Below are 16,520 nucleotides of genomic sequence, written 5' to 3' on the forward strand. Positions count from 1 at the left end.
AGGGGGCTAACAAAGTATACAGAAAAACAGATGGACTACAGTCTGTAATTGTAGAACTACAAAGTGCTCCTTTATGTCAGTGGAGCTGATAAAATGGACAAACAGTATAGAAACAAGGACTTGTACTTAATGAAGTGGCTGGTCAGAGTCAAATGCACAAAGTTTTTATCTTATATGCCCCTGAAACAAATACACAGACAGGCTGACACAAACGCCCACACTTTAATTGCAGTTTAGAGTGTCTTTGCCCCGTCTGCCCCCTGCTGCCCTGCTCTCCAGGGAGTGGGGGTGCCATATGGGCTGATAGAACAGCGGCTGTAGCGAAGCGTGACTGAAGTGTCCTCCAACACGCCTGACTATTCATTAATCCCCCAGCCACGAGCTACTGATCACTCAGCCTTTTACCACAAACCTCATTATAATGAGAGAAGGGGTCCGCCGATACAGTGCGGCCGATGAGAGAGGGGAAGGAGGAACGCACGCTTAATAATACAGCTAATGGGAGTGTGTTTGTGTGTGCGTGATATTGCAGCTATGCGGAAATCTACTCCGATCAATAGCACCCCATAGCTATGCACGGAGCAGAGGGGTCCGCATTTATTTTCCATTCATGCAACGGGTTCACCAAGGCAAAGGCAAGTTAGTAGACAGACATAAAGCCGCAGGACTATCTCTAAAACTCGTATGCTCTGTGGGGTTGAGCTGTAAACGATTCTTCAGGAAATTATTCAGTGCTTGATAAACTCTCACATTTCTGCAAAACTCAGTTGAATTCAATGATTTTGGTGCCACTTAGAACTATTTTTAAAACACACTCAATGCACAGTAGTGTAATACAGACAATGAAAACAAGCTTTTTTTGTTAGTTTTGAAAATAAGCAGAGAATTGTATTTTGCCAACCAAAGAGCTCATACCAAGGCTATTACAGTTCTGACATTTTTGTTGGTCTTTATTTTATTTATTAATTTTTTTTATTTTGGTTTAGAATTTCAGTTTAGTTTCAGTTAGACTTAGAAGTGCATTAAAAGGCCAGCATCCTACATTTTTCTTGTATTTTGTTTTGCTTTTTTATGTCCAAATTAATTTTACACGACCATTTTCCAACGTCTGTTTATCCTTTAGAACGAAATGGGCTGTTACTGCACCTTTACGACAGGTATATGTAAACAAACTCTGTTTTGATTGGCTGTCCTGTATTGTGCCTTGTTCAAAAACCAGCCCAGACTGAAACACTCTTTATAATTTTATTGTGAATATGTGAATACAGTAAGTGGACTATATAACTGCATTGGACAATGCATATTATTTATGCGAATTTACATACTTGTTATGTGATTTTACTTACTTGTTTTGGTACTGCACATTATTTTTTACGGTTGTTTTAATATATTTTATTATATATCTTTACTTTTTCTATTTATGCATCTGTATGACAGCGTACAACAATACTGTTGCTCCTGTTTTGCTCTTTACTCTACTTTGTGCTGCTATAATAGATGACTTTCCCTCTGGGATTAATAAAGTGATTTATGTATATCTGTCTATCTATACTTGCAATTCATTCAAAGTCGGCTGTTTTTGCAGCTTAGTTTCTTTAAGTGGACTATATGAGTTGGAGAGTGAATGGGACATTTTGAAACTTTCAAAATACTTATAAACCACTTCAAACTCTTAGTTTTAATTTTTTAAAGAATGTGGTTTCATTTAGCCTTCATTTAGTTTTGTTTTTTAATATTATGGTGAATATTTTCTGATAGAAACATTGTCAACTATGTTTTTCTGAGTATGTTAAGTTTGACAAAGAAGCAACCCATAATACTGTTTAGTTTTCACTTGTGTGCAGTGGACATCATAGTTTTCTTTTAAAAACGGACGTTTGTATTTTTATTACTTTTTACGGGTACTTTTTTATGCTGGCTTGCATTTTAATAATGTTTTTGTTATTGATATTCATCCTGGCTCATACTGTAATGAATGTTACTACAATCACTTATAATCTAATCAACATTGCAAAATGGATGCAGTTAAACTGTCACCTTTAAACTGATTTTTACTGATCTTGTCACATTAAAGAAGCGTTCATGGAATTCAAGAAATGTTCACAGAGTTTGATGCCTCTAAAAGCTTTGGACTAAAACATACTTTTTAATACATTTATGATGGAGAGTTACATGCAGGCCAGATTTAGCATAATTTAATCACTATTATAAACACACACACATACACACACACACATATACACACACATATACACACACATATACACACACACACATACACACACACATACACACACACATACACACTCACTAAGCCACTTATCCTTCTGGGTCGTGAGGGGTGCTGGAGCCTACACTAGCAGTGATTAGGCAGAAGGCAGGAAACACCCTGGACAGGTTGCCAGTCCATTGTCCACATTACAAATAAAATACATAGGACACTTTAAATCCCACTAGTTGATTTGAATAGCAATTGAAATGGCTTTATTTGTGTCAGAGAGATTGTGACTCCTGGTTCCTATTACCACCACTATAACTAAATCTGAGTCTGTAAGTTACTTTACAATGAACCACCACTCTGAGTGAGTTGCTTCACACCTCAACGACTGAATTATGCAAAAACTGTAGAAACGTTGGTGCATTTTCCTTTAACAGGTAATCGCAAAATGAAAAAAAAAAAAAATGCCCTAAGCTATTTGAAACACCCTACATGTCACTGTACAATAGAACTGCATTGCCACTGAGGCAAAGCCACGGTGCACCCTCTAGTGGTAGGACAAAATACCTGTCACAGCTCTTCACAACCATGCTCAGTGATGGGAAAGCCATACAGCAGTTCCGAAATGAATGGTGGGAATATTTATTCGCAGGCAGTGGATCTGAGCAGTATTTTAGTGATACTATCATCTGCTGAAATATGTAAATGGGATGAAGAACACTAATTAGGAGATTAATTCTTGAAGAAAGTGGGCCATCCGGTAGAGAACAGTGTCTCCCGGAAAAACTAAAAAAACAAAATGAGATGTCCTCAACAGACCTCCTCATTCCAGAGAGAGATTAAAAGAGAAAAAGTGCTACTGTCTTGACACTGGAGCCTTTTCACTGGAACAGGAACGTCATCAGCTTCTTCAAACATTGTGTCCAGCTATTAATCTCTTATGCGAATGAAAACAAAGCGTAAAAGAGACTAACCACCGCAAACCTAATAACGAGCTCTGCGGCAGTGCGTGTCTCTTGCCTGCCGTTTTCTTATTTCACAGGAAATGCCAGAGCTGAGTGGTGTCTGGCGAACCTGCTGAGAGCTAATCAAAGGTGACATGGCTCTGGCACTAGGCCCTTAGGTCTGTAAAAAGGTTAAGAAAAAAAAATAATAAAAAATTGTACAGTACAAGACCAAGTAGGCAGTTGGCCGTTATAAGGCATCTTCAGAAGCTGATCTCTGCATTTAGAGCCCCTGTCAACTCATTTTCATGATTTGGTCAAACTACTTTTCTGTGATGTTTTAGCTTTAAACTGGCAGAAAAAGCATGCTGTTGGTCTTTTCTGTTGACAGATTTTTTTCTAAAATAACTTTTTTCTGACATTTTCTTCTGTTTTTAGACATGAGTAGAACTAAATTTGGTGCATGTGACAGCCAAAGTACCAATCAGCTTAGTAATATGTCTATGTCAGCTACTATAAAGTGACTGCTCAAGTTTTTCTAAATTTGTTAACAGTGCTTGTTAGTTTTATGCACCACTGTTTGTAGCGTAGCTGTGTAGATGCATTAGCCACCCGCTGCGGATCCTACTATACACAATAAACTTCATTTACGAAAGTGTGATAGGTAGCGGTCCACCTTAACTGTAGAAATAAAATGATACATTAGCTATCCCCCCATCATCAAGGCTCACGCTGTTTCCCTGCATATGTACTTTACAGGCATAGCGCACAATGAGGCACACAAGAAATATCTCCACTGTATCAGCAAACACGACTGTGCTGACTCATAACAGGAGCTTGTGTGACCTCCGTTTCAGGAGCATGATCCAACAGTTAGTCAGCTAGCTATAGGTTATGGATATAACATTAGTGCTGAGCACTTAAATATCGGACACGATATGTCTGTACCTGTCATAAGATGAAAGCCTGAGTTCTCAAACATTAATTGCAAAATTAATTAGATCTCTAAAATGACAATTAGACAGCTTTTTCTCCATTTTTCACTTCTTATTTGCCATTCAGAGACCAGCCGAGAAGAGTGAGGCGGTCTCTTTTCTGTGAGGTTTGATTGGACACTGATTGGACGTGTCGCTCAGCACTGCCTTAGAGATGCCACTGTCAATCATTTTGTGCTCTGACAAGCCGACAGAGTTATAAACAGACAGCAGCGCAGAATTTTTGGAGCATTTATCTACTAACAAATTGCTAAAAACTGTAGTTTGATTATTTTTGAAAGTAGTAGTTTAGAATCTGATATACACAATTATAAAAGTTAGTTCCGGCCACGCAAGCTGATTGGTTGAGAAGCGTTCTAACTGTGCTGTTATTTCACCATAACATCACAGGTTTTTCACAAACACTGTATCACTCTGCTGAGACGCCGTTGCTAAGCAATGACTTACATCGCTGTAGGAGACGCTCAAGACATTTGAACGTTTTTACTTCTTTCTTTGCCACAAACAGAAAATTTCAAGATACTTGTAAGATCACATTTGACCGACAGCCGATTCGATCCGACTCTGAAGATGAGACAACACTAAATTCCCAAACTGTCAGTCGGTCTGTGTGGAGCTGGAGAACGAACTGCCGGCTGTGCAGCGAGTGGGCGGAGCTCGTTACTGTGACGTAGCAACGAGCTGCTTGTTAAGGAACTATAATTTGGCGGAAGGAACTGCGAACATGAAAACATATTAAACGCCGCGTTCACGGCCCAGTTTATTAATTTATTACTTTATTTATTTAACTGTTGTATAAAAGCAACAGAACACTCGAGGTCGTGTGTTATCACAACACCAAAGTCTGAAGTTGGTCTGTACTTTGTGCATTTTTAGATAGCAAAACGGCACACAGTGTCAGAAACCACTTAAACAAGTCAGATTGAGAGTAGTTAAAGTGGAATTCCATCCAATTTTTAAAATTTCTGCCTAATTTTAATGATATGTAAACAAAGTCACCCAGAGTGATTTGATGTGAAATGATTCAGAAATTTAGAGACTCTTTAGATTTCTTTCCAGTGGTGGTGATAGGAACCAGGAGTTGGGATGTCTACAGTGCAAATGTAACCACTTCACTTTACTGTCCCAAACTACCAGTGAAGCTCCACGTGTCTTTTGAGTTTTTAGATGTGTTTTCTTCGCATGCTGTTTTGCGTTATAGTGCTCTACACATATCTCTGATGAACGGCTTTTCAAAAAATACATTTTAGGCCAAAAGCTTATCTCAAAACTATCCTAAAACAGTGTTTCAGGCATCATGTAGCGCATTTATAACCATTTCATGCAATGACTTTCTGTGAAGGAGCTTTTAGAGACATTGAACTCTTCAGACATCTGGTTCCTATCACCACCACTGTGAACGATTCTGACTCTGTTTCTTCAGAACAGAGCATTTCACACCAAACCACTCAATAACTTTTTTTTTTCCATTTTATTATATTTTTACTTTTTTCATATTAATGATCAAATTATACAATTTTTCAAAACTTCTAATAACAACTGAGGGAGACCTGGCAGACACCAAAACTGTCCTCATTAGTTAAAATGCGCTTAAAGCTTTCATCTTTGAGAGAGAGGGGAAAATAAAGCTGCATCCACAGGTGTTTCTGTTCATCCTTCCACTGTGAGAAGACAACTCAGCGCTATGGGTCTGAAAGGACGTGTAGCTGTCAAGAAGCTCTCACTGAGAGAAGGAGACAGACACATCAAACAAGAAGCTGAACAGTGGAGTCCAGACCTCAACATCACTGAATGTGTTTTGGATTATTTGGATTGTGATAGGCAGAAAAATATCCTGAAAGTAAGTCTTCTGAAAAGAACGGAAGCTGTAATAAAGAGTGGACACACTAAACATAAATAAAGATTTTACCTTTAGTTGTTATGGCTTCTGTGTGATTTTCTGTTGAATATTTGTTATCTACTTTTTTCCTGATGCTGCAAAATTAATAAGTTGTACATAATGTAGTCATCCTCATTTACAAAGCAACTGAACATACTTTTCACTGGACATCTGTTTTATATGTATGTAGTGATATTGTATACTGAATATATGGCAATTATGTTGACACCAAACCAAATAATATCCTTGTTAATCTTCTAGTGAGCAAATAAAGGCTCTGGCTGTGACATTCCATCATACCATCAGCCATCATGTTACAACGTAAAGCCATAACCAGGACAAATAAAGGACCTGTGTTTCTGAATACTTACTAAAGCGCACTAAAGACGGGAGTAATGAGGCACAAGCTATAAATAAAGAATGAGAAAGAAGCTTTTAGGAGAATGACGAAGAATGAAAAATGAAAGGAGAGAATATCCGGTTTGATAAAATTAGATCTTGCCTATGAGGGAAACAGCATTTTTAATGCCCTGACTGTGCACTTCCCAGTCACTCGTGAGTCATGGAGTCATGTGATCACTTGTGCGTTGCTGCCACACAGCTGAGGAGTACTTAATGTAAAATTCATGTTCGTTTCATTTAGATATTTCCTGAGTTAATTAAACATGGGATCAGAAGGGAGCGGTAGTAAATGTAGAAGACGTGAGGCTCAAACTGTAACAGTACATGCAGTGTTTCACCATCACTCACTAACAATGAAGGAAAATGTAGACTAATATGACTAAATGGGCAATTTGATCAATCTCTACCAACTAAAGATCTTTTGTGTGGAAAGACTGAGTATAGCCTGCCATCCATCCAAGACCTGTCCGAGTCCAGGATAAAGGAGCTGGGGTTGCCAAATTACTTCTATAGATTCCAAACACAAAAAAGTTCAAAACCTGCCAAAATGCATGAAAAACAGCCCAAGAAGTACTGAAAAACAGTCAAAATGTCTTTTTAACCATAATACAAAATAGTACAGCATTTAACTAACATGATTAACTTGCATCATTAATACGCATTTGCAGATAAGTATTTATGTTGTGGCTGAATGGCAATGTCCATCCTTTAAATAAATATGTTTATCACTGCTACAAAGGACCAAAAGCTTTTTCATAATTTTTAGTATGTCAAACATCTATGAAATACCTGCACAAAGAAACTACAAATAATTTCAATAAACTAAATAAATTATTTGGTTTGTGCGTGCATTTAGTTCCATAACCTGCAGAGCTCACATAAACTCATCAAAGTTTTAACATCTGTCCAACGCTGATATATTTTGGAATAAATATTTGAAGATAAGGAGAAGATTCTGATATCCCTTCTTTGCACCTATACCATCATATCCAATCTTATGTACGAGTGTTGTAAATACTACATACTTTTAGCTGTACATACTGTGGATATGTTTAATTTTTGAGAGACAAAGCGTAATGAAGCGTTAAAGCTTTCCTGCCAAATGTGCTGAAGAATGGCAATTTTCTCAAGGCTTCAAGTATCTACTAGAGGCCCCTAGTGGTCAAAACATATATAGGCTTGTGCACCATGTAAGACTACTTTATATGACCAAACTGCATGTATAAAACCGTGGACCACAAACAGCCAATAAGAAATAAACGGCTGATGTAAGAAATGTCCAATAAAGGATTCTGAAAGTGTATCACGTTTGTAGTTCAGCCGAGACATGAACTTTTAAATAATACAAAAAGGTCAAAGCCTAATATTCATAGAGATAAGATGCAGTTTTCTGCCTAACTTTCTGTATTTTGACAACATGAGCATCGATACGAGCTTCAGCTGAACCTTCTCGACACATGCTTCGAAGCTCCAGTACCCAGCATAACAACACTATTTAATTTACATGTTTGGGATAAGTACACTACACTGTTCAAAAGTTTGGAATCAATGCTTTCAATAACACAAAACCTATTGTGTTTCATATAAATGTTTACAATGATTCTAATAAACGAGTCCTGGTTCCGTAGCTTTCAAATAATTTGTAGGATGGCAGGAAGCTTTTAAGAAGTGACTCTAAAATTACTGACAAAGCTGTATAAGATGAGATCATCCAGAATGCAGCAGCATGGCTCGTCTTCAATCTTCCTAAGTTTAGTCACGTCACTCCATTGCTGCGCTCCCTTCACTGGCTTCCTGTAGCTGCACGCATCAGATTTAAAACCCTGATGCCTGCAAAGCCAAAAATGGACCAGCCCCTCCCGACCTAATGGCAACGGTCAAAACTCGAACTGTACCTCCAACCCTGTGAGCTTCAAGTACAGCTCAGCTTGACCCGCCATCCTTCAAGACGCGTAGAAGACGAGCATCAAAACTCTTCTCTGTACTGGCACTAAGGTCGTGGAACGAACTCCCACTGGCTGTCCGAACAGCAGAGTCTCTCGCGGTCTTCAAACGCAGACTGAAGACACATCTCTTTATACAGCACTTAAGTGAGCACTGAGCTAAGTATTTATTGTAATGTATTGTACTGCACTTATTGAAATGTATTGCACTGCACTGTGTTTAACTCTGTTCCTTTTTCTCTGGGTATCAACATGGGCTTTTGTTTCTAGCAGTATCTGAGCTCAGCACCAGCTTTACTCCAACCTATTTGTAACAAGCAAAGATACTTTCTACATAGACAAAGCACTTTTTGTAGGTCGCTCTGGATAACAGCGTCTGCTAAGTGCTGTAAATGTAAATGCAAATGTAAGATGAAATTGAGATATGAAGAATGATTCATATTTGAAAAGACACCATACTGCACTACATAATTTACAGTATATACTAACTCCAAATACTTGAAATATTGGCTAAAAACACCTGGTGTCTAGTGTATAATACTGAAATTAACACAATAAAAGTTATTGTTGCATATAAAATGACAAAAATTATTAATATAGATTGTACCTGCATCGGCAGATATGTACTAATACGGGAATTGTAGGTCAATGCCAGTCTACCATCGCCGATGCTGATACATAAACATTTATAAAATTTGTAATTCAGACTAAATCTATTTGGATAAGCATTACATTTATGAAATACTGGTTTGAAATATTTGCCAAATCTAAACATCTGTCTGATGCTGATCATTTTGTAAAGCAATTATCTGCCGATACTGATATGATTCTGATACCTTTGTTCATCCCTGATAAAAACTGATTCCAAACTTGTAAACTGTGGTGTGAATTGTGATATTCTTTGAATATTTGCATCTATTTCAGTCATATCCAACTTGACATATATGGTTAAAAATACCTTGTACATTTCCTTTATTTACTGTGCATACTGAATATTCTATAATCAACTTTGACTTTGTATTTAGTATCTTATTTGTTTACCCTTTACGTTCTGTATTTTCCATGTATGTTCACACCAGCTCCACTAAGACAAGCATACTTGGCCAACAAAATGATTCTCATTCTAAAAGTGAAGGGGAGGAGGGAGGTGTATGCACACTACAGCTTACAAGAAATAAGATGGCACCGGTGTCTGTATGAACAGCATTAATGTGGGAGACTGAGTGATCAGCCTAAATTGCTCCAAGCTTGAGTTGCTAATTGCAAGTGTTTGTTTACAGGAGTGCAGCCTAATCACCTGCTCCGCTGAACAAGAATATTTGTTAATTTGCCTAAGCAAAAAGCCACACTACCCGTAACAATGAATTAGAGCACACATCTCAGTCAATCATATAGGATTTTGAAGGGGAATTCCACCAATTTTTCAAATTTTCTGCATAATTCGGTTGCTGAGATGTACATAAAACCATTCAGATTAGGTTTGATGTGAAACTGCTTAAAGTTACTGACTCAGATTTCAGTGGAGGTGATATGAACCAAGGCTCACAATGTCTACAATGCAAATATAGCCACTTAATTTACTATTCAAAATGACCAGTGAACCTATATGTGTCTTCTGTGTTTTCATATGTTATGTTGATGATGCCAAACTAGTGATAAGTAAAAAATTAATTTGGTTCTATTATGCCTTAACATGCCTTGCATTTACCCCGTTCACAATAAATAGCTTTTAAAATATGTTTTACACTAACATCATATCTCAAAAGTATAGTAAAACAGTTTCTCAGACATCAGGAAATCTATTTGTTAGTATTTCTTGTAACTTTCTGTGATGTAGCTTTTAGAAGTATTAAACTCTTCAGACGTCCGGTTTCTATCCCCACTACTGTGAAAGATTATGACTCTCTAGACTGAAGCATTTCATGCCAAACCACTCTTTGTTTACATTTTAACAAATGAATTACACAGAGAGTTTGAAAAATTGGTGGAATTCCCATTTAATTAATGCTTCAGCGCTTATTAACCTACTAGTTATTTGAGGTTCTTCATTAATTACTCCCACACTATAGTGAATTTCTAAAGCATTGTGCAAAAGTCTTACAATCAGACCACTCTGAATCACTTTGTTTACGTCTTAACTATTTAATTACACAGAAACTTTGGAAAATTGGTGGAATTCCCCTTTAACACTTTATAATCGAAGAGACTCAATACGTAGTATGTGTTTTCAATTCTACACTTAAAACTACATACTATTTCCAACATAATAATATGTTGTAATAGCAATAAATGAATAATAAGCCTGTAGTTTAAGGGGTTAATATTCCCCTCCCACGTGCCTCGTCTCTAATCACACAAATTAGGATACAGAAAGCAACCACTAATCTTATATCAGCGCGCCTACTCTAAGTCTAATACATGCAGTACAAGCTGCGAGGTGTAAATTACATCCGCAAATCCTGCCAAAAAACAAACACTGATTAAGTACGACCTCTACATGGCTCCAGCTCTGATATGAATAACGTTTTATCGACTCCAGTAGATCATAACAATCAATAGGTCTCTACTAATAGATTGTCTGGGTCTGCACTGCGGTGGCTTCTAGTCTCAGGCGCTCAAATCAACCTCTCTCCGTAAACGCTTTAGCACTTAAGGACACAATCTGGGAGATGGCTTCTCCGCTGCAGCACCCAGGTGAACTGAGGGAATGAGAGAGGGAATGAAGCAAAAGAGCGATGGAGAGTTTCCGAGCGGTGGCCCAGATCTGTATTGGTGTGGGGGGGGAGTAATAAATTACATGCGGTGCGTGCCTGTTCCTGCTTCTCTCCCAGCCTCTAAATGCAAGATTAGAGCCCTCTTACCGGCCGTCCCGTCTGCAGCACTGATGGGTTCTGGGTTTTCATCTCCACCGGTAAGCCTGTAGTCTTCTGGAGGAGGGAGAACAGTGTACACTTTCTTGCCTACTAAATCACTCACTCCAGCGCTACCTGAGGGACAAACAGAGAAAAAACATAGTCATATACAAAATCTTGAACGCTCCTGATCAAATGATGTTTTATTGATTTTCTAAGTGAAAATTAAATGTGCCATTTTTCTACAAAATTTAGTGCACCATTTCTATTTATTTGCTGAGCTTCACATATTGGAAAAAAATAAGACATAAAATAATAACATAACCAATTTGGTTTCAGCTAAATGTATAAAACATATATTCTAATATACAAGGCCTATTAACCGACTAACTGGTGCTCTGCAATCACAAGTCAAGACCATAAAAACTTATAACAGGGAGAGGTGAGTCAACTGAACGTGTTCTGTACTGTTTTATGCTGATGCCTGCTAGGCTATCGCGAGTGTACTGAGCCTCACACCACAGTACAGGATCAGTTCCAGCTAAGAGGTTAAAGACTGAGAGCACAAATTCAAATGTCCGGCATTAAAGTGACAGAAAGATGAAGAATAGAACTGGTGTAATTGCAGAGCGATGCAGACACATCAACACACAAGTATAAACACTCACAGCAGCGTAGGCCACTTGTGTAAGCTAAGGCATAGACTCTGTGTTGATTTGATGCAGAAGCATAAATTGTCTTTAATCCTGTGAAATTTCTTAGCTTTCAAATAATTAGTAGGAGAGCAAGAAGCTCTAAAGTCCACAACAATGAACGGAGACATAGGTGATTCTAAAATGACTGCGAAAACTGTATAAGATTGATTTTTGCACAGATTTTAGTGCAATTCTATTTACTTGCTAATAAATTTACTTATCTAATAAAATTTATGATGTTACATTCAGCAAATAAACAGTAAATGTGCATTTAAATGTGCTGCCTTAAAATGACTTTATCACTACTGGGAATGAACAAATATGCATTTACTTGGGGTTGAAAAATGTATCAACCTGAAGGGGACAATTCAGCTGCATCTATTCGGAAATGTTAGAAATGCTTCAAATCTATTTTCAATATATTAACAAATAAAAACAAAACAACAACTAAATTCAGATTCCATTTAAAGATTTCAGACCAAAAGTGAAATGATGGACTGGTTTTAGTGAAATATAACAGATCATAGCACATGATCTTTGTTTTTACTATTGATACTCTATTTATAGCAAATTGTCCAGCCATATTTGTGAATTTTTGCAAATAATTCTGAATCTTACCAAATTTATTGAATTGAATGATGGTGAAAACTATGATTTCAAGATGCACAATATCATTTCTCAAAGAATCATAACTGAATTATTGTGACGTCAGAGATGTACACCCCTGGCTTGGGACCACCGGTGGTTCCAAAACGCACTTCGTCATATTCTTCATAACTTTCATATTTCATAAGCTACATTCAAAAGGTGGGTGTCATGTGAGAGCTGTAACTGTCTTCTTTCCAGTCAAAAAGATGGGTAATGTAATTAGGTAATGTAAGGTAATGTAAACTTTATAATAGAAGAAGCTGAACTCACATTTTTTTTTGTCTACTGAAAGTCGACCCATTTTTCCACAAATCTGTGCTATAAACTATAAACAGATGGCGTCTCTTCAGTGATCTGCTCTGTAAAAATTATTTTTATAAAAAAATACAAAGAGCATCTAAGATTTTTGGCTTTCAGGAGTAAATTGTAAGCATATAGCAATATGTGTGATCATAAAACACATTTTCTGTTAATTTGAGGGGAGCTTTTACAAAATAAAAATTTACATTTATTTCATGCAGTTACTGAATAATTTGTCTTATGATTTGGTCATGTAAATTCAGATGGACAAACCGAAATATTCCCTGGAGAATAAGAGGTTAAAGGTGAATGTCAACGATTTTTTAAAGTTTTCTACATAGTTCAATGATTCATCACTTGGAATGGTTTGATGTGAAATAGTTAATTATGGAGAAACTTGCTGAATCGGATTTCTTTACAGTGGTGGTGATGGGAACCAGAAAATTGGAAAGTTGAGAAATCACTGGCACTCACGCACAAGTCAGTGTCTACAACGCAAATATGGCCATTTTATTTACTTCCCAAAGCCACAAATTAACCTACACGTTTCTTCTTAGGGATTTTATTTCTAATATTGATAATGGTAAAATAGAGGTAAATCTGAATAATACGGTTTCTTCTGGGACTATTTTGCCTTATTCTTGTAATTACTTTCTGTGAGGGATCTTTTAGAGGCATTGGGCCTCATTCACCAGCCACTCTTAGGAAGAAATTTCTTCCTTAAACCCACTTACACAGTTTTCACAAAGATTCTGACATTCACCAGTGTTTTCTTATTGGGGATTTGTTCTTGGGTAAGAACAAAATCCACACACACTCAAGAGCATCAAAGATTTGACCATTCTGCAGTTTAAGAAGACAGCATGAATCTGATGTAGACTTTTTCTTAGTACCTTTCTGAAGAACATATTTAAGAAAAAACTCAGGAAAATTTTGTAGAATGAGGCCCTTTGAACTCTATGGACGTCTGGTTCCTATCATCACCACTCTGAACAATTCTGACTCTCTCTAGGATGGACCATATCACCTCAAACCATTCTGAATTAATTTCTTTACATCTTAATGACTTAATTATGTAGAAATCTTGAGGGATGGAATGGAAGGCAATGGAATTCCTCTTTAAACATACTGCACTATGTAGGCTTACCAGTCTCTTTATTAGGCTTCACTTTAACTCTTCTAGGAGCTGAAGCTGGTTTAGGGCGGTGGACAGCAGAGTCCAGCATTTCTTTCGCCTTTGGGGCAGCAGGGTAGAGTCTCTGAAGCACCTTCGCTTGGAAAACTGACAAGAGAGGAGATGCAAGAGATGCTGAATGTGCAATAAAACAAACCCACAACTGTCTCACAAACATTTAATAAGGACAAAGAGTAGATGACGTAACCAGCACTATAAGATGACTACGCGAGAGCGGGAACAACTAAAAAACTCATTAAAACGTTTAGAACGAGTAGAGTGGGGTATTTATGTGTACAACGAGCTAATAAGGAGGACACTCCTGAAGCAAGGCTAAGTTGGCTTACTATTCGTCAGCTTTTTGGTCGACTTTACCCGTTCCACCTTAAATGGTGCAGCATTCGCATTCTAGCACCGCAGGCTCAGCTGCCAGAATGCAGCCGCTGCACCATTTAAGGTGGAACGGGAAAAGTCGAATAAGAACCGGGCGAATAAGAAGGAATTAATTCTTACCGTCTTTTCTAAGCGACATTTTGCCAGCTGAATTTACTCTGTGCTTCTTCTTCGACTTAACTCATTGAGCACATTTTGCGGGAATTGCCATTCTCGTTTTATTTAGCTCACAGCTAACTAGCCAGCTAACTAAATAGCAAGAAGCCAGCAGGCTAACAACCCTAACGAGGAAGAGGGACAAAATACGGTTATAAAAACCCCTGAAATGCTTCATTCACTGACAAGCCATACATAAAAAGGGTTAAAATAGGCAAATATTATTAGTGGCAATACAGAAAAAAAGCCCACAACGCTGTAAACGCCGCTAAGTAGCTGAAAGAGACCTTACTAAGATGGCGGAGGCTGCGGGCCGCCCGCCCGGCCGCGCCTCACTGCGCATGCGTGGAGCAGAGCCGCTGTACAGCTGCGAATTTCGGTGAGACAGTGGATGAGCATCAGTTACGAGCACACGCGCGCGCGCACACGCGCTCATAGAGACAGTGGAAACTTCACAGGGATCTTCAGCATGTAGAACAGGAGCTCTCTGGACAGGAATGACCTATCATGTCAGCACTGAAGAAGGTTGGTGTGGCTAAATTGCGCTCAGAGGAAAGTGAAGAAGGGCTGCGCTTTGCTTGGCAACGAAACCGTCCTCCTCTCTGACTGTGGGCTGCTGTCAACTCTGTTGACTCTTCTGGTTCATTGTGCGGTTTAATGTTAGCTTCAGCTTGTTGTGGTTCAGGAGAAAGGATGGTGGCTGTGTTCTCGGCTTTTCTGTCGGTTTCCTCTGGGAGGAGAGCACAGAAAAGTGGGATGGAATGAATGGAAAAGATAGAAAAGATCTAGCTTACGTTGTGCAGGAGTTTGCACAAAGTTTTAATGAACTTCGGTGTGTGGATTTTTACTGCTATTTTGCTACTGTATACCTTATTAGATTAACTGCTCTAGACTCTGTACACCATCAGCTCCACTGACCATATTGGAGCAGCCTGTAGCTCTACAATTACAGACTGTAGTCCATCTTTATCTCTGCATGCTTTGTTATCCCCCTTTCACCCTGTTCTTCCATGGTCCCCCACAGGACCAGGTGTTGTTTGGGTGGTGGATCATTCTCAGCACTGCAGTGACACTGACGTGGTGGTGGCGTGTTAGTATGTGTTGCGCTGGTACAAGTGGATCAGACACAGCTGGAGTTCTTAAACACTGTGTCCACTCACTGTCCACTCTATTAGACACTCCTACCTTGTCGGTCCACCTTGTAGATGTAAAGACAGAGACGATAGCTCATCTGCTGCTGCACAGTTTGTGTTGGTCATCCTCTAGTGCTTCATCAGTGGTCACAGGACGCTGCCCACAGGACGCTGTTGGCTGGATAGTTTCGGTTGGTGGACGATTCTCAGTCCAGCAGTGACACTGAGCACTGCTGTGTCTGATCCACTCAAGGCAGCGCTACACACACTAACACACCACCACCATGCTGAGAACGATCCCCCACCCAAATAATACCTATGTGGTGGTCCTGTGGTGGTCCTGACCATTAAAGAACAGGGTGAAAGGAGGCTAATAAAGTATGCAGAGAAACAGATGGACTACAGTCTGTAATTGTTGAACTATAAAGTGCTCCTATATGATAAGTGGAGCTGATAAAATGGACAATGAGTATAGAAACAAGGAGGTAGTTTTAATGCTGTGGTTGATTGGTGTATGTATATGTGTAGAAATGTATGTGTATTAGGGGTGCACTGATAGGGGAATTGAGGGCTCACAATGACTTTAATGTACATCTCTGTACTAAAATGTAGAAATTGTGGTTTCATCTACCTGGAATATGTTTATTAATATAGGGTTACAAGAAGCAGTATGGAGTTAGAAATGCAGTAAAGTGAATAAAATGAGCTATTTTAGTGCAGTAACCTGATACGGCATCAATTATCAGTCTGAAATATCAGTCAAATCTAATAACCTGTCTGATGCTGAT

The 16,520-nt window shown here is 38.4% G+C and overlaps 2 protein-coding genes across 2 annotated transcripts in view; one reads left to right on the plus strand and one right to left on the minus strand.

Moving 5' to 3' along the window:
• Positions 1-14,914, minus strand: part of LOC118824126 (glutamate-rich protein 1) — a 28,179-nt gene extending 13,265 nt beyond the window's left edge. Inside the window, exons 1-3 of the mRNA XM_036594082.1 lie at positions 14,564-14,914; positions 14,024-14,158; positions 11,243-11,368 (exon numbers count right to left, since the gene is read on the minus strand). Coding sequence (XP_036449975.1) covers positions 11,243-11,368; positions 14,024-14,158; positions 14,564-14,582 — 280 coding nt within the window. The 5' untranslated portion in view covers positions 14,583-14,914. The remainder of the gene's footprint in view (positions 1-11,242; positions 11,369-14,023; positions 14,159-14,563) is intronic.
• A 130-nt stretch (positions 14,915-15,044) lies between these two features.
• Positions 15,045-16,520, plus strand: part of dlgap2a (discs, large (Drosophila) homolog-associated protein 2a) — a 404,743-nt gene continuing 403,267 nt past the window's right edge. The window contains exon 1 of the mRNA XM_036593314.1: positions 15,045-15,124. Within this exon, the coding sequence (XP_036449207.1) occupies positions 15,107-15,124 (18 nt within the window). The 5' untranslated portion in view covers positions 15,045-15,106. The remainder of the gene's footprint in view (positions 15,125-16,520) is intronic.

This window comes from Colossoma macropomum, unplaced genomic scaffold (genome assembly GCF_904425465.1).
Source record: "Colossoma macropomum unplaced genomic scaffold, Colossoma_macropomum, whole genome shotgun sequence".
NCBI lineage: Eukaryota > Metazoa > Chordata > Actinopteri > Characiformes > Serrasalmidae > Colossoma > Colossoma macropomum.